This window comes from Malassezia pachydermatis (assembly GCF_001278385.1).
Source record: "Malassezia pachydermatis strain CBS 1879 chromosome Unknown scaffold4, whole genome shotgun sequence".
Classification (NCBI taxonomy): Eukaryota; Fungi; Basidiomycota; class Malasseziomycetes; order Malasseziales; family Malasseziaceae; genus Malassezia; species Malassezia pachydermatis.
In genome coordinates this window covers 741,810-764,922 of record NW_017253141.1, presented here as the reverse complement: position 1 = coordinate 764,922, position 23,113 = coordinate 741,810, and the positions used below count along the sequence as shown (strand labels likewise).

Below are 23,113 nucleotides of genomic sequence, written 5' to 3'. Positions count from 1 at the left end.
CACCAAGGAAGGAAGGGAAGATGAAAACTGCAACGGTAGCAGCGTTCTGCATCAATCTGTCGTAGCTTACATGGCTCGCTGCATGAAATAGCGCTACTGGATGAAAAAATCCAGGGGTCACCCTGCATATATCATTCTGAATCTTTTCACCCTATGCGAGCCAATGGGAGCATGGGCGTCCATTTTTATTTCATTGGCGTGCCTCAAGCGTGTACATATATGCGTGCAGCCCGCCCCCGTGACCGCGTCCAGGCGCCTTCCTGCTGACTAACGTATCGCCTGTGCATGCGCGCATCGTCCTGAATCTCCACGCTCGCTGTGCATCTGCTGCTGTGATGCTCGGCGTGACAGCGAGCGGCCAGGGCCGCTTCGCCGCCGTGGCCATCGTACTTTGGTACATTGTACAGGTAGGGCAGGCGCTGGTGCTTGCGCAGGATGTCCCGCGCGAAGTGCCTGTTCGCCTCATGGACGCTGCGTCCTCGTCCATGCCTTCGTCGTGGCCATCAGGGCCCGATTCCTCGTCGACGCTGACATGCATAACGCCAGGCTCCGATTTTCCTGTATCCACCTTGCAGGATGGAGACCATGATACCCACAGCATATCATTACGCTCCGATCCGCGGCGGATGCTGCTGAGCGATGATTTACTCTTATGCGAAGTGCCTATGTCCTCTGTCGCTGGCGCACACGACGGCACACAACGTGTGTACGCCGTCCTCGGTACCGTCGTGGTTCCCCAGCACGGTGCACCTGTGATGATGCCAGTGAGCAGCCCACCGCCGCATGTGCCTGCGCTTGAAGCACTCGAAGGTACCGAGGCCCAAGCAGCTACGCATCCACCTCAGGAGCGCACGGGCGATCCATTACTGAGCTTTGACGAATGGAAAGAGCAGCATCTGGAGCACGCTCGAAAGAGTGCCAAGTCGAAAAAGGCCGTGAACAAGACGCGTGATACGACCAAGGCGGAGACGGCCGATGCCACGCCTTCCACGTCGACCACCACCCAGGCGGCGTCAAAGACGTTGACTCCGTTGCCAAACGATCCTCGGCCTACTGCAGAAAAAGTATTAGCGCATGCCATTGCTATGGAGCCTGACCCGCCCATTATTGTCGCACTAGAGGAGCCATCGAGTGAACTGCGTGAGCTGAAGCATCGCTGGAACTACGCCTCGTTGGACTGTGCAGCAGTCCTGCACCAGGCCAATCCTTCGGCAAAGTTTGCCTCAGCTATTCTTAGCGAGAAGAAGGACAGGTACATGCTCTCGCCATGTCCCTCGCAGTCTGGCAAGGAGGGGCATGTCGAATCTCAGTTTGTGATTGTCGAGCTGTGCCAACAAATTCGCGTGGATACCGTTGTGCTAGCAAACTTGGAGTTTTTCAGCAGCATGTTCAAGCTGTTTTCCGTGCGTGTGGCACGATCCCTCCATGCGCCTGAGACAGAATGGCATTCGTTAGGCCTGTTCCATGCACGCAATATTCGCGGGCCTCAAGTGTTCAAGCTGGAGCATGCACCGCAATCGTACTATCGCTTTATGCGCATCGATTTTCTCGAGCATTATGGCACAGAGTATTATTGTCCTGTTAGTCTCCTACGTGTGTATGGCCGTAATGAACGTGAGGACGCCGACGAAGATATCCTGAATGAAATGAATGCTATGGAAGACGACGAGGGTGATGAGGAGGAAGAGTGTGTGGTGACGGATGTGGAATGCCCCCCTGACACGGAGGTCGTATGGTCGCAGGATCAATGGATGGATCCAGCCTGTGCGTCTCCTCTCTTCTCGTCTCTTCTTTCGCCAGGGTGCGTATGGGATCGTCCGGGGCGTGGTATATCGCCCTTGCTGATGCCCCCCATGGCTGTTTGGCCCACCTTGTCTTCGTATGACGAGCTAGTCGACGGGGAAGACTCGATCCTCCTGGACATGATTGTTCCAACACCGGAGCTTGTGTCTATGCCTACGTCGCTTCCTACCTCTAGATCGTCAGCAACGACGGAACATGTGACGTTACCTACCTCGGTGTCTCGCTTCTCTGACGTGGATCCAGCGATAACATTGACCTCTACATCCGTCACGACGGCTACCAATACTACCAGGTCCACTCTCGGCGGAATGAAGGTCAGCGATAATGACACTTTGGATACGAAGAAGAAAGGCATCACGAAAAATGCTGACAAGACAAAGAGCAGCTATAAAGCATCGAACGAAACGAAATCGTCTAGTGGCAGCAACAGCAGCAGTGGCAGCAGTAGCAATGGCGGCGGCGAGTCCATCTTCCGCACAATTACCAAACGCCTCAGTGCGTTGGAAGCGAATACCAGTCTGAGCATGCAGTTCCTGCAGCTCAATAGTGAGCTCCTGCGAGATAAAATTAATCAATTGGAAAGCACCCAGGAGCTGCGATTGAATGACTTGATCAAAGCTCTCAATACGACGCAAACGCGTCTCACGGAAGATCGAATGGCACAGCACAATCTAGCACTGCAGCATACCGTTGCCGCGCTGGAAGCACAGCGCCGACGTCATGATGCTGAGCGAGCGGTGTTACTCGCGCGGATGGAACGCATGTCGGCGGAAGTTCGAACAGAAAAGCGTTGGAGTATGGCTCAATTGTTCCTGTTACTGTTGATGCTGCTCATCACGGTGCTCACCCGCAGTTCCCTAGCGCCAGGCTTGTTGGGCTATGAACGCGCGGCATCCGAGGCACAACGTCAGTGGGCAGATGGCATGCCGCCGTCATTCCTTCGGCCGCCCATGTCGCCACCACGTATGGCCTCACCGGAGCCTGTGACGCACTTGGAACTCGAAGCAGATGAATGGAGCGAAGTGCAGCCAACACGACCTGCTCTTGTGCCACGCGCTGAAAATACCCCACCGGCGTATACGCTGACCCCTCAGGCGATCAAATCGCTACAGCGCCAGCGACGACGACGCAGTGCCATTAGTGCCGCCTCGCCAGTTGCCCGTGTCCGACGACGTGCCGTGGCACGTCAAGATACCCTCCGCGAGCGGCCTAGCGTAGTAGTCGCCGCACAGTCCAGCTCATTGGACGAGGACGAGGCATTCCTGGAGGAGAGTGTGGTGTCTATGTAGTGTTTCTGTATGTACAATTTTACGACGATGGCACAAACGGTGTCGTGGCTGCCGGCGTAGGCGACGCTAGTTCCACGGGAGCAGGAACCTGCGGGTCCGAGAGTTGCGGCTCGTACATGGCCTCGTACGCGGCCACACACCCGAATAACAAGAAGAAGATCGCGCCACCGATCGTTACTGCGGTATGAGTATATCTATACGTACAGTGACGCACGCTTAGGCGCGATGCTAACAAGGCGCCTGCCGATACTGCTATTGCAATACATGCCAGATGGGCAAGGCTGGTCGCAATCGCGACTATGAAGACACGCTTCCATGTGAGTCGGGCACCCTAGTATACGTACATGTGTTGCAGCGAGGGCCATAGTCGTGATCTGACTACGATCGCCCCATTCGCCTAAGAACGAGAGCAAAAACGCCTGCGAAAACACAGGGTTAAACAAGAAGCTCATCAAGTTGCGTGTTCCTTCACGCAGGTACGCACCCATTGATGCTGCTTTGGGCGGCAGCAGGGCTGGCGTCCTGTCTGTCCTATCGGCCCGACTCTCCTCGAGCGATTCTCGTGGATAGTGCTTGACGTTCGGATTACTCTGTGGCTCCTCGCCTCGCTCCAGCACATCCATTTCGTGGTCTTCTTCGTCAGCCTGAATCTCTTCCTGGGCTTCTTTCCACTCTTCGTTGATTTCGTTGCCCGTCATATGCAGTCCCTGATACAGCGTGTACACACCGAACCCCAAAAACAGCAACGCTGTAATCCAGTGCGCAGTGCGGGGCGATAGTAGCGCCGGCAGAATCGCACCCATCAGGCTAGACAGCACAGACATGCAGATCATCGCGCTCCAGCAGCCCCAGAACACGACAACTGGCGAGTGCCGCATCGCAAGGATCGCACTGACCAGGAAAGTCTTATCGCCAAGTTCACTAAACTGCGACGTTAGGTAGGTCGTACGCACGCCTGTAATAGTAAAGCTCTTGATTATCCCAGATATATCGTCCATCGTGAGATGCGCATGGCTCAGCAGCGCGTCGACCCACGGCGACGCACTGTCACTCACAGGACTTGTCATGCTGATGGATAAATAATCCCTTCCACTCGGACAGCGAGAATGAGCCCACTTATCTGTTTATTAAACACACTCTCAAGCCCTGGATTCATGCAGTAGTTCACTCGAGGATTGGTCACAACATGTACTATGGAGAAAAGGTCCGAATTAGTGCCAGCTATTTAGATCTCAGTACCGTGGCTATGGATACCTTCTCTCTCCATACTACCAAGACCATTTTGTTGGCATTGATACATTGTGTGTAGTTTGGCAGCGTGAGGATCAGGACGGCGTAGCGACGTATGCGTAGGTGCACGGGGCAAACTCATCGTCCGATTATGCATATCTTGAGCAAGAAGTGAGTTTTGACGGCGTGTCGTTTCTTCATCGTAGCGTTCCATCCTATGCGGTAACATGACAGAGCGATCAATGGCATTTGGTAGTCCACGGTGACGGCCACGGTACATCAATCCAATAATCACTAGCTTGGACAAAACACTAAAATCACCACTGAGCGACGCAGCCTTCGTAGCAGAGCCAAAACTCATGCCGACATTGCCATAAGCGGAAATGATTTCGTAAATCACACCAAACACCGTCAGGTTGGGATTGTCCAGCGACGTAATACGGCCACGGTCCGCCATCAAAACAATCCATAAGGCCACAACCAGCCACCATAAATCATAGGCTAATTGGTGACGAATGTGAGACGAAAGGAAACGGCCCCAAACAACTTGGCCTTTAGACGAGACAATCTCCTCTTCGTCCTCAGCAGATGGTTCTTGGGCAAATAAACTCTGGTCTTCATACACATTTGTTGTGCGCATAGTCAACATAATGGGGAATGCGGCAATATACATCATAATAATTTGCGTCAATTGCTCAGCTGGGGCCAACTTGGGGACTTGAAAAGTCTGGAAACCACATGTACGGGTTGACACTGATTGAAAGAGCGATGCGGCAATCCATGTTCCTGTGCTGGCGAAAGCATGTCGAGTATCCAAGTCACAAATCATCAGCAAAAACCAGTCAAGGATCGTGAGGAAGAAAAGTACCCACAACAATACCCATGAATTCCCCGATGGAAACAAGTACAAGTAACACCTGCGTGGGTGTTCCAACAAAAATGTAAGGGTTTCAAACATGCGAGTACTTTTATCGACACATTTCGACATGACCCAGATAACAAAACGCAGCATGAGCGGAAATCCTGTATTCCCAACAATAATGAGAACAATCATTGGGAGGAGCATCATATACCCATGGGCCAATGGCTCGTTCATGCTGTTATCTACCAGGGACATACCCGTATTCGTCATGGCACTAACCACGTTGAAGATCCAAAACCATGTAGAATTACGTGGTGGCTTGTCTTGCTGCTGTAATCCCGCACGATACTGTGCTCCAGCATCCGAAGCCAAATACGGCGCTGTGAGCACTATGCACAAGCCGACCCAGGTAATCCAATATGTCGGAATAAGCCAGGCAAGCAGCGTCAACGCACGGTATTCGACGCCACCCAATTCGCTACGCTGTGCCTTTGTAAGTCCATGGAAGTGAGAGTTGCCTGTCACGATCGCATCAAAAGAGAGATATGGGGCCATTCTCACTTCTTCAGTGGGCCCCAATTCCTGCATTGTGTGTGTCGTTGCCATAGTTCGCACCCTTGGAATGGTAAATTTCTTCTTCGTCCGTGTCATATCCATTAACGTAGAGATCAAATCAAATATGGATGGAAATTGACCAATTCCGGATTCCATGTTTTTGGTCATAGTACGGTTTAATGTGTCCCTAGGTAACTTTTGGAGACTGCGGCGCCATCCCTTACGATGTCGCCGACGGAGCCCTTGCACTTCTTCATTCTTCTCCGCGTCCGGTTCTTCCATATCATAGTGGTCAGAAACACCATTCTGTATCTCAGTTTGGGACGTCAAAATTGGTCTCTCTGAAAATACTTGATCATTCATACGATCATTAGGTGTTTCCGTGAATCCTAGGCCATTTTCATGCAGATGACGGGGTCCTGGAGCAGAGCTATGGGTGAGTGAGTCATGATGCGAAATATTGTGGAGTGGGCCCTCGGCAAGTCTATTATCAACCGAACTTGCCGCTATAGGTTTTGCTGGCTCAGATGCTCCTGATGTGGGGTCAGACATGTCTTCTTGAGTCCCAACCACCGTAGTCTGTTGCCCTGTTGGATTGATATGAATAGCCGGCCCATCCACACGTTGGATCATTCCAGTATGGATTCTTGTGTGTGCCGACTTTTCAAATCCGGTAGTGTTACCAAGTCGCGTAGACTCTAAATCATCCTTGTTTTGTGCATGCATACCGAACCAGCGGCGAACATGACTCTGTTGCTTTTCCTTTTCCTCAATATCTTCTGCAATCATCTTCATAGTTTTGCTCTTTTTGAGCTCCTTATGCATATACTTCGAGATGATATGACGTCGATTCAAAACCGTAGAGGTACTGACGATGATCAGGTTTCCACATATCATAAGGCAGAATAAAATGATCTGTTGCCATAACGTCATTTGGCTTGCAGGATACGATGTTAGCCCTGTAACACAAAGAGCAGAAACAGCAAGGAACAAACAATCAATGTAGGGCACATAATGATCTTTAGGATTTGAAGCATATATGATAGCCGACCAGAAAAAGCCCATGAAAATGAAATAGAGCATATGAATTCGATAGAAATTCAGCCATGGTGAAATTTTTTCGACCAAAGACCTCAAAATCTTTTGGACACCACGTACAAAACCACCCTGGTGATTCTGTCCTTGTGCCATGATCAAATAAAGGGTGTAAAGAGCGTCTGCTTTGCTATGCTATGGGGGTTATTATTTTATATGTGGGAATAGCAGGCTTCAGTGAGACCAGATTGGTGGCTAGGTACACGGGATTATTCTGCTTTTTTCACGTAATCTGTCATTCTTCCAAAATAGGAAGTGGTTCGTGCACCACCGTAGTACTAGCAAAGCGGTAATGAGTTTATGAAGGATAGTGTCGGTACATGGATATCTATCGTGCAAGGAACTAAGCCGGGAGAATTGGGATTGGTACGTTGGTAGCCAGATGTGCATGGATTTTCAATATTTTACGTTATCCACGGTTGATTCTTTCTCATCCATTTTGGGAAGGGTTGAGCGCGTGTTAGCACAAATTTACGGGGGGGCTATGGTTGGGACATCGGGCATGTATAGAGAGAGTTTTCGCGGTTCATTTTGGCTGAGTCGCGGTTTGGGATTGGGACTTGTTCTATTTATGCATGAGATTTCAAATCTACGTCACGTGAAGTGCCTCTCTTCGAATGCGATTTGTGATTCCGTGTGTAGTCTAGGGCAGTGCATCTATGTTTGATCTGTGCGTTCTATGGCACATGGCGCAGCTATACGCTAGGCCACTCAAACTGCGGGAAATATATAGCGTCAGTTTTGTGCGTCAGGGAATCGAATATTGAGGGGCGGAGTCTTATCTACTACGTAGTCTCTTTAATCGTTTCAAGTTTTTGCGCGAAAATTGAAATTTCGTTCGCTGCTTCATCAAAGTCTAATGTATCGTTGTAATTGTAAACATGAATAGCACGGGATATTGTACCTCTACGACCAGTACATACATGAGGTTATTATTGACGTACACTGCGAGCGAAGGGTATGCGTTCTACCCGTTCTTCGTTAGCATTCGATCCCAGTTTGTTTATGGGGTAAAATGACCTCATAATATGTGCCGCAGCGTCCTAGCGTGTGGAAAGTTCCGATACATTTCACCTACGTCGTCTTTGTTGGTCAGAACCGATACGCCAAGCCTATCTATCTACAATGGCAAAAAGGATGCCTTGCTGCCTCTGCATATAGGTTGCCTGCAACACACCTCTCCCGGCTTGCATGATGATGGCGTTCATCATCATCATGAGCATAGCCATGGCGTTGATATGCTTGTGCACACAGCTTGTCATATCACAAGAAATGTTGTCCGTGTAGAGGTCTTGTCTCCTTGTTGCGTATGACGTCAAGACGCTTCCCTGCCGACCACACCCAATTGCTCTATTCAAATTGGCATATGGCAGGAAATACTATTTACATGGGCTCTGGCGATTCGCGTAACGGCTCAATTGTGAGAGTATGGTACAACGTCAAGTCGTCGTCCATGGACCGTGCACGTCGATGACTGTGTCTGGTCAGGGGCTTCGGGACGGAGAAATGAGCCGTAGAGTGTGGGAACATCCCGTGCTTCCTCTTCTGGTGTGACATGGCTGTGGCATATCGTCGTGCTGATGGCCGCTCGCTTGCTCGGGTATCTGCGCGATGCAGCGATGGATTGGTTGTGGTTCGGTGCATACTCACTTTTCGAGCGCTTAGACTGTCGCCCATCAACGTAGTTTGGCGTCGTGTCGCCTCCTTATCATGATGTTCCATGCTATGCGGTAACATTACGGCACGGTCAATGGCGCTCGGCAGGCCACGATGACGTCCACGGATCATGACAGCGATCATTACGAGTTTTGACAGCACAGTCATCTCGCCCACTAGCGATGTTGACTTGGAATCTGCACCGAAGCTCATTCCAACCGTGCCGTATGCTGACACAAGCTCGTAGAGTAGGCCAAATACTGTCATGTTAGGGTGGTCAGGATTCTCAATCTTTCCACGGTCCGCAAGACATGCAATCCACAATGCTAATGCGACCCACCACAGATCGTAGGCCAACTGGTTGCGAATATGCGAAGAAAGGAAGCGGCCCCACACGACCTGCTGGTCATCAGATTTGGTGGTACTATTCTTTTCACTCATTGTGGGCGGGTCCATGACAAAGAGTGAACGGTCTTCGTACACATTGGTACTACGCATCGTCATAATAATTGGGAACGCAGAAATGTACATCATGACAGCCTGAAGAAGCTGCTCGGCAGGTGCGAGCTTTGGTGTAGCAAAGGTCTGAAAACCGCATGACCGTGTGGACACCGACTGGAACAGCGCAGATGCAATCCAGGTGCCGTTGCTGGGGAACGAATAACGACTGTTCAAGTCAGTGACCATGAGTAGGAACCAGTCCAATATGTTGAGCGTTAACAGTGCTATCAACAGAACCCATGTATTTCCAGACGGGAAGAGATACAAGTAACACCGACGCGGATGGTCCAGCAAAAAAGTCAGTGACTCAAACATATACGATGTCTTCCGCACACACTTGGACATGACCCAAATAATGAAACGCAAAATAATCGGAAAACCTGTGTTGCCAATGACAATCAAAATCATCATCGGTAACAACATCATGTAGCCGTGTGCTAACGGTTCCATCATGCTGTTATCGGCTAACGAAAAGCCTGTGTTGGTCATCGCACTTACCACATTAAAAATCCAAAACCACGTGGAGTTGTGCGGTGGTTTGGCCTGCTGCTGCAAAGCATAGCGGTACTGTGTTCCTGGCGTCGATGCCAGGTACGGCGCGGTAAATACGATGCAGATGATGACCCATGTAAACCAGTACGTGGGAATCAGCCACGCAAGTAGCGTAAGGGCACGGTACTCGACGCCACCCAGCTCACTTCGCTGCGCCGCTGTCAACCCATGGAAATGCGAGTTGCCTGTGACCAATGCGTCGAAGGTCAGGTACGGCACGAGCTTTGTCTCGCTATCACCGTCCCAATCATGGTTTGTCTGAGCCGTGGCCATCGTTCGGACTTTCGGCACGGAGAACTTCTTCTTCGCATGCGACAGCTCAAGCAATGTTCCAGCCAAGTCAAATACAGATGGAAATTGACCCATGCCCGAATTCATGTTTTTTGTCATCGTACGATGCAGCGTTTTTGCAGGAATCCTGTGCATTTGATGACGGTGGCGCATAAATTTCGACCAACGGTGGGTATTTGTAGTGCTCTCTTCCTCCGAATCACTTTGCACTGGGCTGGGTAGAGCAAACTGCGTGGATACGCCCGGGGCGGCACTGGTGGAGAGGCGTCGCGGTATGTACGCCGCATTGTCCTCAATACGTACCGTGTTACCTGGATCGTTGTGCATCGTGATACTTGTGGCTACAGGCCGTTCACTTATCGATAAAAACGTCGACTGTCCACCCATGGAGCCGCTGTGAGGGTGACCGTGTAAAATGGTCTGCACCTCAGGCGACTCGGGCCGTTGCAAAATGGAAGGTATCGGTGCCTCATCATTGTTCCCCTGGACTGACTGCATACCTGCAGCAGCAGCAGTAGCAGCCTTCATTGCAGCAGCCGATGACTCTGCTGCTGGCGCCTCTTCAGCCACTTCATTGTTCTGTACCACTGTTGTTTGCTGACCTGTGGGGTTGATCAGCACTGCTGGGCCATCGACACGATGGATCATGCCTGCATGAATTTTCGAATGTGCATGTTTCCCGCCCTTGGGTAGCCGTTTCGGCGGAGCTGGCTCCATGTCATCCTTATGCTGTATCGGCACGCCAAACCAACGACGAACGCGATTGAGTTCCTGCTCACGCAGCATCCGCTCCTTTTTCTCGACATCATGGACACGCTGCATCATTGTACGACTTGTCTCTAGTTCTTTTTGCATCTGTTTCGAGATAATATGCCGGCGAATTAAGACGGTGGTCGTGCTCACGATAATCAAGTTGCCACTAATCATGAGGCAGAACAAAATGATTTGCTGCCACAAGGTCAGCTGGCTCAAAGGGTACGTCGTAAGACCCGTCACGGTAATAGCTGAAAACGAAAGAAAAAGACAATCAATGTAGGGTACATAAGAACCTTTGGTATTCGAGGCGTAGAGCATAGCGGACCAAAACATGCCCATCACGACAATGTACAGCATATGAATACGGAAGTAGTTCAGCCAGATAGCGGAATTCTTCACAATATACTGCCCAAAATGTGCTAGCGCACTACCAAAGTGGCGTATGCCACGGCGGAGCCGCACCTGCATCGTAGAAGCACAGTCACTTCGCACGAAGAAAAATTTTGCCGTGTACGTGCACTACGTCGAGCGCAGCGAGTGCTCCATGCGTCGTCGGTCGAGCGAATTCCCGCACGTGATCCATTCCGCTCCACTATCTTGCTACTGGGTAGGGTGGGTTCCTGAGGCGGTGCCTGCGACACGTGTATGATCGGTGGCGCGTGGTGCCGCTTCGTACACGATGGTTGCAGGCCCATTGCGCTGCAGCATACGCGCCTCGCCACGGAATCCCAGGAAAGTGAAGCGTGTATGTGGGTCTGCAGCGTGACGCTCGCCGCCAAGGCTGCCAGGGATATAGAGCGTTAAGGTTTGGACGTCCGAAAACCGTGCCGCAAGCAATGGAAGCTCTACTACATCACTTGTCGTAGGAATTGACTCGAGTTTCTGTGTCGGCTTTGGCGTCTCGTTCGCTGCATCGTCAAAGTCCAACGTCTCGATGTTCTTGTAGATATGAATAGCGAGTGGCGTCATGGCGTCGGGGCCCGTTCGCACGAGCAGGGCTCGGAGTCGCACACTCCCCACAAAGGGTATCCGAATCAGTAGTTCATCGTCCACATCCGATTCGAGCGCCTGCGTTTCATCCATACGTTGATCATATGGCCTAATAATCGCCGCAGCAGCCCTCTACTGCATCAGATTGCAGTGGTCTACGTACCTCATCTTTCGCGTTTAACGCTGAGACGCCATCCCGATCCACTGCTGCAAATAAGAGATCCTGTTGCCCCTTTTTGTAAGTAACATCTTACGTACTTCGCCTTGCTTTACATGCTCCGCATCATCATGGCTGTGCCCATGATGATGATGATGCTCATGCGCACAATTCGACATGGTCGTGAGAATCAAGACGTCCTTGGTATGTGGAGGGTACCTAACGAACGCTACAGCCTACGCCAACAATGCCTTTTCGAGCCGCTTCGCAACGGCTGTGCGATGACTACGGTTTTTCAAATGAATTTCAAAGTTTGCCAAGGATTCACCTGGTCCAGGCTTGTACACTTTGCCAGGGCAGTCCACACACTTGATCCGCCAGTCGTCGCCATCCGGTGGGATATCCGCAGGGCGGATACGGGGTTGGACGTGGAATCGGTCTGTAGGATACTTGGTCCGGCAATGCTCCACGGCCTGCGTAAGCCATGAGGGGGGCGTAGAGGATGCTGCCTCGTCGTCGCTCCCGCTGTCTAGGAATGTCGCAGAAGGCTCGTCGGTCGTCGCTGCTGTGGCTGTTGTCGTCGCCGTGGGCGGCGGCAGCGCTCGTGCTATGCCAAGTTGCTACCGATGGTAGTCCGCGTCCAAGGTATACTTGACATTCGGGACACGTCGATGGCGGTGGTAGTACTTTCCACACGGTCCACACAGTGTCTTTTCGCCCGCTGGGCCTTTGCGCCGCGCCGCGTCCATGTCACCCGGCATGCCGCAGTTCGCACAGTGCCATTGGCCATGAATCATCGTCGGATGCTGTCGTTCCAAGTCTTCCGGGCGCACATGCCGTGGCGGGACATGGAAGGCGTTTTTGGGCTCTGCGCCGGATGTCATGGGCGTGGTCGACGCTGTGTTGGTAGCCGCTGCCGTCGCTGACGTAGCCGCCGCGGTGTGCGCAGCCCACGCGCCACCGTAGCGGGGCGCAGAGGCGGTCCTGCGAAGCATGATAGGACCGAGGCCGCCTGGGTACCGGAACAGCATGTCCTGGTACTCTTGCTTTACGCGCTTGGTCGTGGGCGGGGCGGGCGACGCACGGTCGTCATGCGCCGACGACTCATGCATCAGCATACTAGCAGCCGCAGCCGCGGCCGCACGACGTGCATGCAGCACAGGCGGCTTCTCCAGATCCGGCGTTGCGCCTTGCAAGCCCCACAGCGGGAGCGATCGGATCGTACGCTGCGGCTCGTGATCAATTGTCGTCGCGCCGCGCCGTCCTTTGGTCTGTCGTCGCTTCCGTCGCACATCGCGATCGTATTCGCGCTCCATCATCGCTACATCGCTCGGATGCAGCTGCACGAGTTTCGGCGTGAATCGGTCCACGGCCTCACGGGGTCGTGCACTGTGCTCTGGGGCCAGGGGAGGAAGAAACGAGGTACGCACCTCCTCGTCCATCTGCGTAAGCTTGTGGAAGGGGTATCCCAGCAGCGTAAGCCACCGAATGTGCGTGCCCACTTGCTCACGAATCGAGTGTGCCACCGCGGTGGTAAACTCGCCGCCCAGGCCCAAGTCAGCTGTATACGCTTGCGCAAAGCGCTCCGCAGCGACCGTATCGTTCGCGCGCAAATCCCATTCAAATTGGTCCACTAGATGCGTAGCGCCGACCAGGATATCCACTTTGATGACGATCCGTAGCTCGTCTTGCTCATCGATCGTGGACGGCGTCTCTTCATCGATTGGCGGGGCGGGCTTGGTACCTGCCGCCCACACATAGGTCCGCAATGCGTCCCAGGCGATGCGCTGTGTCTCTGTGCACTGCCCACGTCCCTCAACATTCGCCTCTGGCGCGGCTTCCACCGCCCGCAGCGCCATGGCCGTTGTGTACTCTTGCACTTGCCACTGGATCGACGACTTGATCAACTCCACAAACACCGACGTGGGCACACCCAAATCTTCACAGAGCCCTACGGCAAAGATGTCCATGGCCGAGTCGGGTTCCGCGGCGTTCCATACAAACGTATCGCGCAGCTTGTAGGGTTCATGCTCCAGCTCCAGTCGAATCGGAACATAGAGCGCATGTGCATGCGCTACTTCGTCGACGTCCAGCGGCACCACAGGGCGTACACCACGTACACCCTGCTCCAGGGCACGCTGGCGTTGCACAGGGTAGATCAGTCGCAAAGACTCACTGGGCGGCTTGGGCGCGTCTGGCAGCGCCGACGTCTCCCACCAGGGCAGTGGTCGCGTAGGCTGCATCAAGCGGGCGACACGTACGTACAGCTCGGTATCCATGGCTTTTTGCTGCTGCGTCATACGTGCACGGAACGACGCATCGTTCTCCAGGATCGTACGTAGCTCCTCAGTGTCTTTCTCCGTGAGCGGTTTGTACACATCATCGGCCGCCTCTGGCAAGGGAATCGGAAGCTTGGTCAGCTGGGTATTGTGCGTCGTAATGGGGATCCCTGCCACATTGGTCAGCGGCGGGATACCACCATCGACCAAGGGGCGATCGCGCTGCGGCGTAGGAAGTTCTGGCCAGTATCGAAGGTTCTCGGTGGGCGCTGCCGTCGACGGCGTCCCGGTCGCAGCGGCCGCCGGCGGTGGTCGGACCGCCATCGAGGCCGTAGCGGTGGGCCCAGGGCTGTCCATCATGCCAGGGGGCCGCGGACTTAAGGCTGGCAATGGCATCGGCATGCCTGGCGACGCAGCACCGTTGCCGCTGCCGCTGCCGCTGCCGTTACCGTTACCGTTGCCGCTGCCGTTGCCGTTACCATTGCCGTTACCGTTGCCATTACCGTTGCTGTTACTGTTGCCGCTGCCGTTGCCACCGCCGCCTGCGAGGGACCGCGCTAGCTGCGCCATGTGCGGCGGCAGCAGGCCTAGGCTCGCCGCCTCATCGAGACGCAACACGGCCCCTTCGCCCACATGCACCGTCGGTGGATAGGGACATTGCGCATTGCGTACAAACACACAACCCATCTGCATCAACGCATGGAAGGGCGTAAACGACGCCTGGTTTTGCGCTTTGGAGACTTGGACAGCGCGAGATAACAGTGCTTGCTGCTGTGGCATGGTCAATACAGGCGTCCACCCAGGCTGCATCATCGAGACACCAGGCGGCCGAGGCGCTGTGGACGACGCTGGCATTGACGCTGCCTCTTCCGTAGGCGGCCGTGGATTGCGTGGAGGACGTCCACGACGTGCTCCTGTAGCTCTTCCTGCCAACGGAGGGCGGCCCACAGGGCGCGAAGGCCCCTTCGGTTTCTTGGCCGTGGTTTTGTTGGTATCGTGCTCCGCTGACGGCATCGTCGGCGTGCCTAAAAAGTTCGGGGCAAAGCTGCCCACGGACGAAAGGAAATGACTACCGCCCATCGACGGCGGGGCCCCTGGATTCATTGGCGCCACTGTCGTCGGTGGTGGTCGTGCGTGAGACGAGAGATTTGTGTCACTAGCATTGGGCGGCATGGTCAACGTCGATGGCCCTGCCTGCGACGTGGGAGCTGTGCCAGGCGGTGGTGTCGTCGTCAACGACGCGTCGCCACCATACGGTGACACACCGCCTGGGACCCCATTAGGCTGTCCACCAGGCGCGTGATACATTCACGGTCGTGTCGACGATCGATCGGGCGTGACGACGAGTAGCGTACCCCGTGGTCGCGCCGCACCGCACCGCACTGCACCGCTGCACCGCGTCGTTCCCCCGACCGACCAAAGTGCATCACGTGATAGATGCGTACGATACGGCGGCTCTGTGGTGGGGCAGGGCCATGCTAAAGAGCTACCTACTTCGATCGACGTCACTATCGCTGCGACGCTGGTCTGCACGCGATGACGAGGCCTGTGCAGCGCGACGACGATGCCGGCGCTGGTCCTTGTCCCAGGCCTCGACTGCAGCACAACGACGACGCAGGCCATCCTCGCCAGCCTTGCTAAGCACACCCAGCACAAGCTCGGCTACTCGAGGCGAGTCGTCGTTTGCAGGAATCGCATACGTCACAGCGCGCGGGTCCACATTCGTATCGACAATCGCCATCGTGGGCACATTCGCCTGTGTCGCTTCCCGTAGCGCATGCTCATTTTCCGTAGGGTTCAGGACAATGACCAAGTCAGGACGGTACGTTGTCGCTGCGAGGCGCGACATGTTGGGCATAGCCTCTTCGCTGCCCTCTTTTCGGGATCGCTGTACACTGTACTGCGTCGCCGACGCCAGCAATTTCGACGCATTGGTAAGCACACCTGGCGTCCAGCGGTCCACACTCACGTGGAAACCGTTGGCGCCCAAGCGCTCCACAGCGGAGCGAACCACTGAACGCAGGTTCGGTCGTGTGCCTACAATCAGAATGATGCCATCATTCTCTGCAATCTGTCGCACCACTTGCACAGCACGCCGAAGCGCAGGCAGTGTTGCTCGCTCGACGTCAATAATCGCTTGTCCATGTCGGTATCCATACAGCAGGGGACCATAGCTATGCTTGACATGCTGCTTAGCGTGCCCCATCTGGGCCGTTGCGGCTAAGAGGTGAGAGAGAGTGAGTTCATATCCCTCGATCGGCTGCGTGCGCAGCTTGAACGGGCGGAACGAGGTATCGCGCGATTGTGTGCTCGCAAGGCCGCCCAGTTCTTCGTACAGTGTATGATGCATCTTACGAATCTGACGCTCAAGTTCATTCTTTGCTTCCTCTGGATGAGTATATTGGTAGTTGGCGCGACGCTGCGCTTCACTTGCCTGCGCTGTCGCTTCATCTGCATGCTCAATCGCAATCGGTTCCTCGGGGATGGAGAATGCTGGCACATGAGCCGCTGCCTCTAGCGATGCATTGGTGGTATATGAGCGAAGCGCCTGTGGCGCACGCAGGGCCGCACGAGCCCAACGGAGAGATCTCATCGTTGGATCCGTCTGGCGAGAGGAAGCGATGGTATGGCTGTTCTTCTTCCCTTCGCAGGTCCACGCGGCTCCACGTGGAGCTGGTCGAGGGCCGTGACGGCAAGGTGGAGCTTGTCGGCCGAGTATCGGCCGAAGTACGCCGCAGCAGGCCACGGGGCTGCCGCGCGTGGCTTAGGAAGAAAAAAAAAGCGAAAAAAAGACGAGACGAAAGTGCGCAAGAAGGGGGGCAAGGGAGAAAAAAAATCTGCGTAGGTGAGCGAAGAAAACCGGCTCGCGGTTTGCTTTTCCCACGGAACTCATCCATTAGCCATGTCGGCGGAAGTGCCTGCTACGAACGACTCGAACGTCTACGAGGGTGCCATTGGTATTGACCTGGGTACCACCTACTCGTGCGTTGGTTGGTGGTCGAACGAGCGTGTTGAGATCATCGCCAACGACCAGGGTAACCGTACCACTCCCTCGTACGTTGCCTTCACTGAGAGCGAGCGTCTCATCGGTGATGCTGCCAAGAACCAGGCTGCCATGAACCCGCGCCAGACTGTGTTCGACGCTAAGCGTCTGATCGGTCGCCGCTTCGACGACCCCGACGTGAAGAAGGACATGCAGCACTGGCCGTTCACTGTCATTGACAAGGACGGCAGCCCCTACATTGAGGTCGAGTACCTCGGTGAGAAGAAGCAGTTCTCGCCGCAGGAGATCTCGTCGATGGTGCTCACCAAGATGAAGGAGATTGCTGAGGCCAAGATCGGCAAAGAGGTGAAGAAGGCTGTGGTCACTGTCCCGGCCTACTTCAACGACTCGCAGCGTCTTGCCACCAAGGATGCTGGTACGTATACGATACGGGAAGAGAGACTGCGCTGCGACGATTATCCCAAAATATTCCATGCTAAGTCTGAGTGTATGAGGACAAAGCCATATATTCGGCATGCTTGATGAGCGCAGCAGCCTCTCTACCGTTCTTTGTGTGAACGAATACTAACATGGCAGGTTCGATTGCTGGTCTCGATGTGCTCCGTATCATCAACGAGCCGACCGCTGCCGCTATTGCCTACGGTCTGGACTCGAAGTCGAGCCAGGAGAAGAACGTCCTCATCTTCGACTTGGGTGGTGGTACGTTCGATGTCTCGCTCCTCAACATCACCGGTGGTGTGTTCGCTGTGAAGGCCACTGCTGGTGACACGCACTTGGGTGGTGAGGACTTTGACAACGCCCTGCTTGAGCATTTCAAGAAGGAGTTCGAGCGCAAGAACAAGGTGGACATGTCGGAGGATGCCCGTGCTCTCCGCCGTCTCCGCAGCGCCTGTGAGCGTGCTAAGCGCACTCTCTCGAGCGTGACCCAGACCACTGTTGAGGTCGACTCGCTCTTCCAGGGTATTGACTTCCAGGCCAACATCACCCGTGCCCGCTTCGAGGAGATCAACGCTGCTGCCTTCAAGGGTACCCTCGACCCGGTCGCCAAGGTGCTGAAGGACTCGAAGATCCCTGCTGACAAGGTCGACGATATTGTGCTGGTCGGTGGTTCGACCCGTATCCCCAAGATTCAGGCTCTTGTCTCGGAGTACTTCAACGGCCGTCAGCTGAACAAGTCGATCAACCCCGACGAGGCCGTGGCCTACGGTGCTGCTGTCCAGGGTGCTGTGCTTACCAACCAGACCAGCGACAAGACCGCTGACCTGCTCCTGCTCGATGTGGCCCCGCTCTCGCTCGGTGTTGCCATGCAGGGTGACGTGTTCGGTGTGGTCGTGCCCCGTAACACCCCGATCCCGACCAACAAGACCCGTGTCTTCACCACGGTCGAGGACAACCAGACCCAGGTCACCTTCCCGGTGTACGAGGGTGAGCGTACCCAGTGCAAGGACAACCGTCTCCTTGGTGAGTTCGAGCTGACTGGTATCCCTCCGATGCCCCGTGGTCAGGCTGAGCTGGTCTGCACCTTTGAGGTGGACGCCAACGGTCTGCTCAAGGTCTCGGCTATGGACAAGGCCTCGGGCCGCAAGGCTAACATCACCATCACTAACTCGGTGGGTCGCCTGAGCTCGACGGAGATTGAGCAGATGATCAAGGACTCGGAGACCTTCAAGAACGCCGACAAGGAGTTCCAGGCCAAGCACGACTCGCGCAATGACCTCGAGGCCTACGTTCACTCGGTCGAGAGCACCATCTCGAACCCGGCTGCCAACTTCAAGCGCGCTGCCAAGATCCAGGTCGAGCAGGAGCTCGCCAAGGCTCTGGAGCTGCTCGAGCTCGAGGACGCCTCGGCCGACGACTACCGCCGCTGCTCGCTGCGCCTCAAGCGTGCCGTGCAGAAGGGTCTCTCGGGTGGTCGCTAAGCGAGCGATGATGCATGCACGTCGTAGTTCCTGTCTTTTTTTTTGATAGATGCCGGCGCCGTCGTAACCAAAAGCTTTATTAGTTCGCGTATTTGTCTATCTCGCACATCGTGCTCAGAGGGTCTTCCTTCTCTGCTTGCATCCCTGCCCATTGCGCCCATGTCGTTGACTGCACTACTCTTCCTTGTTCCAGCACGAGAAGGCGGTCACAGTGCTGCATCACATACGGATCATGTGTCGCAATGAGCATAGTACGTGGGTCATCGCGCCATGCTGCTACCACAGCATTACGGCTGGCAGCATCCAGGGCTGACGTAGGCTCGTCCATGAGCCAGATTCGCGCAGCCCGTCGCGCGTACGCACGAGCTAGCGCCAACCGCTGCACTTGGCCACCACTCAGCTGCGTTTGAGGTCCTAAGGGCGTAGCTAGTTGGAGCGGTAACGCTTGTACAAACCCATCAGCATGCGCTGCCTTCAGCGCCTGTATTTGGTCGGCCCACGTCAACGGACGTGGCTGCGAGGTAATGGCCTCTTCAATCGTCCCTGGGAGCAAGACGGGCGGCTGCGTGACAACAGCCATATATGCACGCAAGGCCGACGCTGACCACTGCGTCGTAGGGACGTGATCAACTCGTAGCACACCTGACGTCGGTTCGTACCAACGCTGCAACAGCGCCAACAAACTCGACTTGCCGGAGCCGGACCGACCGATCAAGGCGACATGCTCACCAGGACGAATGTGAAGCGACACGTCTGTCAATGCCCGATGCGCTTGACCAGGATACTGCAACGAAACACGCTCGCACGTAATGCTGCCATCCACAGCATGGGTATAGGTGCCTGTGCTATCGCTCGGCATTCTCGATCCTGGCTCGATCAGCGCCTGCATACGATGCATTGCAATTTGGCCTGGGCGGACAGAAGGTATCATCGTAGCTGCACTGGACGCATACGACAGGCCAAATACCAACGGGCTAAGTACGCTGAGCACACGCTCCAAATCATAGATGCCATGGACCATGAGTACAGCACCGACAGCGTACAACACGGCTTCGGCCATGTACAGCAGCGCTTCCGGTATACCGGCGCCCAGCGCAATAGCCCAGGATGCGCGCCTGCCACACCGTGCTGCCTCATGCGCATGCGTGCGCGCCTGCTCATACAGCTTGGCAGCTAGGTGGGTAGCTCGTGCTGCATGGACATGCTGCGCGTACGTATACACATGCTCTGCAGCTTTGGCTCGTCCCTCCCGGGCCACTTGTTCTTGGCGCGCTAGCCAGGCGCTTTGCAAGCCTAAGGTGAACGCACCTACCGGCACCAACGCACTCACACACAGCGTTAGCTGCCACCCACGACATAATGCCCAGATCCAGGTAGCCGCGCCCATGGCCACAACGACACTGCCTTGGCCGGCCCACTCCGTAATCATTACATGTGCGTCTTTTGCATCTTTCGTCCATGTATGTGCCAACGCACTAGGCTTATGATCCTCGTCCGTAAAGTAGGTACAATCTTGCTGTAGTACACGCGCTAGCGCTAGCGAGCGCAGTCGAGCACTCCAGGACGCAGCTATACACTCACTGAGCGCATATCGCAGACCTTTGACCACACCATCAGCCATAGCTACGCCCACCGTCGCTCCAATCATTGTGCCCAGCTGCGTGCGCCCAGGCTGCGCAAGACGTACTAGAACTTGGGTAAGGCACAGAGAAAACGCCGGCACTGTCAAGCCGGACAAAAGGCACACACCCAGTACACCAACCAAGGCCCATCGCGATGGTACAGTATGCCACAACCACTGTGCCGAAGCGACGAACGTGGGACGCCCCGATGACGCCAACTTCTTGTCCTTGTGATGATTGGTCTCTCCACCAGCGACATGTTCGTTGGCGGATGCACTCGTGTCGCACAACCCTGGAGTAGGATGGGACACTGGCACCGTGCCTGGTGCTTCCAGATGCGCCTCAGCGTAGCCAAGTCGGCCGGGCCGGATTCTTCCATGGACCATCGTATATGTCACATCACTTGGCTCCATCCAGGAAGGATCATGTGTAATAATCAACGTCGTCTTACCTTTACGCCATACTCGGATCGCATGCTGGACTGCTTGTGCTGTGGTCCGATCCAAAGCAGAGGTTGGCTCATCAAGAATAAGGAGCGCGGGATCACGTAGGAGCGCGCGAGCTAGCGCCAGACGCTGTTGTTGCCCACCACTAGGCCGAATAACGGTGGACGCACCGAGCCGTGTATCTAACCCGTTGGGCAGAGCTTGTACCCACGCGTCTAGGTGCATGGCACGCAGCATTGCTTTGAGTGTGCTCTCTCCCACCTCGCCGTACGGTGCGAGGTTCTCACGTACACTGCCATCCAGAAGCCATGGCGTTTGATGCACATAGAGTACATGCATACGGTACGTGTCCAAGGGCCATGCATGTACATCCATGCCGTCCACACATACACGACCAGCCGCAGGGTCATACAACCGGGCGAAAAGTGCAGCAACGCTGCTTTTGCCGCTGCCACTCGCACCGAGCAAAAACGTACAGGCGCCTCGAGGCAGTGTCATACTCGACTCACACACAGCAGGTATCGTCGGTCGAGTGGGGTAGGCCATTGTGACATTCTCCAGAGTCCATGTGTGCCATCCTATTTCCTTGCCTTGCGATACAGGTGTGGGAATGTGGGAGGGATGTGCGATACGACTTTGGCAGATGGCACTCAAACGTCCAGCCGCTTGCATACCACGCTCCCATCCACTGAGGCGCATGAGGATGGTCTGGAGCTGGCTCATAGCGACCAAGCAAGCTAAAAAGGCACTCATGACGGCCGCCGGCGTGGTATGTCCATCGCGAACCAGTACACTGCCGTACCCAAACCCTTGCACAAACGTCAACAGACTCAGAGCAGCACCCAATCCGAGACGCAATCCCAAGCCCCATGACAGGCCCTGGTAGCTGCGGCAGAAGCGACGCACAAGAGCCTCACCTGAGCGAAGGCATGTGCTTTCGTACGTATACGCTTTGATGGTTGTGATGGCGCGTGCACACATCTCCATGTGCGATGCCAGGCTAGCCTCTTGTTCTCGGATTCTTGCTTCTGTTGGCTGCATTAGCATACTGCCAATGATCGTAACTGCTGCAATCACAGGGACCGTAGCAAAGATGACCAATGTCAACGCCCAATGTCGTGAAAGGGCAAAGCCCAGAGCGCCCACGAGTGTCGCGATATGCCGTAGCAATCCACCCACATGGATGCCCATCGCAAGACGCACATCGTCCATATCACTAGCGTAAAGAGACATGAGCCCTGCTGCGCCTGTGTCTTGCACGGTATCTTGTGCCATGCCCATGCCGAGATCATACCAGCTAACTGGCTGCGTATGCATGACACGCAAGAGTTTGCAGCGCCATGCTAGAGCACCGCGCTCCCCAACTCGTAGCCACAGCAGTGTTTCTGGCATGCGAAGCAGAAATGCAGCAATAGATAGCGCTACCAGCGCCAGCGCGTCCACTTTCATGGCATCCAAGAGCACATGTTGGTCACCGGGCTGTCCATGGTACGCACTGAGCGCCGCAAATGCACGGCCCACAATGTACGTCATACAAATGGGAATGCATCCTGAGGCCAATCCACACAAAGCACCTAGAAGCGCCTCCCATTGCCACGCATAGCCACGAAGAGGGGCATACATGCCGCGCCATGTGCGCTGAGCGCGTGGAAGAATGATATCTTTCTCGACATGGGCCTGCCATGTTTCGGTGGTAGTCGGTACCTCCTTCCATTTATCTTCATGAACAAAGCTCGCACTGAGAGGCGATACGTCGTGTCCTTGCAGGCTCCAGCCAGAGGTAGGTAGGTCTGTGCTCTGCACGGAGATGGCGTCCGGCTCTATGTAGACAGCGTCAGGTCGGACCTTGTGCGGGCCATCATACTTTGGAACAGACGCCATAACAGCGCCTGCTTCTTACATTGGTGTTGGGCCCGCCGTACATTTATGCGGCTGAGGCTTCCCCCGCATGACTTGGGTAGCCATGGCTGGGAACAAAGACGCAGTGTTGTTTCTTTGTTCCTGGCTCTTCCCACGTGATCCACATTTTCATGCGGTACCTCTGACTCCTTACTAACGGATGGATCCATGGCCTCAAGCTTAAATTTACATGTCTCTACGTAAGCG

General features: G+C 54.8%; 7 protein-coding genes across 7 annotated transcripts; 2 read left to right on the top strand and 5 right to left on the bottom strand.

The window, feature by feature from the left end:
* Nucleotides 1-335: 335 nt before the first annotated feature.
* On the top strand, nt 336-3,092 carry Malapachy_4154 (hypothetical protein; the record flags this gene model as incomplete). Its single annotated transcript, XM_018138609.1, has 1 exon — nt 336-3,092. The coding sequence occupies one exon, from the start codon at nt 336-338 to the stop codon at nt 3,090-3,092; it is 2,757 nt and encodes a 918-aa protein (XP_017991694.1).
* Nucleotides 3,093-3,158: 66 nt separating this feature from the next.
* Malapachy_4139 (vacuole protein) lies at nt 3,159-4,159 on the bottom strand (the record flags this gene model as incomplete). The annotated part of the gene is made up of 4 exons (XM_018138594.1): nt 3,159-3,180; nt 3,209-3,269; nt 3,297-3,402; nt 3,437-4,159. The coding sequence occupies 4 exons, from the start codon at nt 4,157-4,159 to the stop codon at nt 3,159-3,161; spliced, it is 912 nt and encodes a 303-aa protein (XP_017992030.1).
* Nucleotides 4,160-4,317: 158 nt separating this feature from the next.
* On the bottom strand, nt 4,318-5,454 carry Malapachy_4170 (low-affinity potassium transport protein; the record flags this gene model as incomplete). Its single annotated transcript, XM_018138625.1, has 2 exons — nt 4,318-5,108; nt 5,442-5,454. 2 exons carry the CDS (start codon nt 5,452-5,454, stop codon nt 4,318-4,320), a joined length of 804 nt encoding a protein of 267 aa, XP_017991626.1.
* Nucleotides 5,455-8,217: 2,763 nt separating this feature from the next.
* Nucleotides 8,218-11,058, bottom strand: Malapachy_4160 (potassium ion transporter; the record flags this gene model as incomplete). The annotated part of the gene is made up of 1 exon (XM_018138615.1): nt 8,218-11,058. One exon carries the CDS (start codon nt 11,056-11,058, stop codon nt 8,218-8,220), a length of 2,841 nt encoding a protein of 946 aa, XP_017991610.1.
* Nucleotides 11,059-11,190: 132 nt separating this feature from the next.
* Malapachy_4156 (snf5-domain-containing protein) lies at nt 11,191-16,609 on the bottom strand (the record flags this gene model as incomplete). The annotated part of the gene is made up of 7 exons (XM_018138611.1): nt 11,191-11,712; nt 11,744-11,812; nt 11,839-11,872; nt 11,978-12,262; nt 12,362-14,285; nt 14,697-15,284; nt 15,511-16,609. 7 exons carry the CDS (start codon nt 16,607-16,609, stop codon nt 11,191-11,193), a joined length of 4,521 nt encoding a protein of 1,506 aa, XP_017991639.1.
* Nucleotides 16,610-16,918: 309 nt separating this feature from the next.
* Nucleotides 16,919-18,939, top strand: Malapachy_4145 (heat shock protein; the record flags this gene model as incomplete). Its single annotated transcript, XM_018138600.1, has 2 exons — nt 16,919-17,435; nt 17,597-18,939. The coding sequence occupies 2 exons, from the start codon at nt 16,919-16,921 to the stop codon at nt 18,937-18,939; spliced, it is 1,860 nt and encodes a 619-aa protein (XP_017991651.1).
* Nucleotides 18,940-19,018: 79 nt separating this feature from the next.
* On the bottom strand, nt 19,019-22,888 carry Malapachy_4157 (plasma membrane atp-binding cassette transporter required for the export of a-factor; the record flags this gene model as incomplete). Its single annotated transcript, XM_018138612.1, has 1 exon — nt 19,019-22,888. The coding sequence occupies one exon, from the start codon at nt 22,886-22,888 to the stop codon at nt 19,019-19,021; it is 3,870 nt and encodes a 1,289-aa protein (XP_017991691.1).
* Nucleotides 22,889-23,113: the final 225 nt, after the last annotated feature.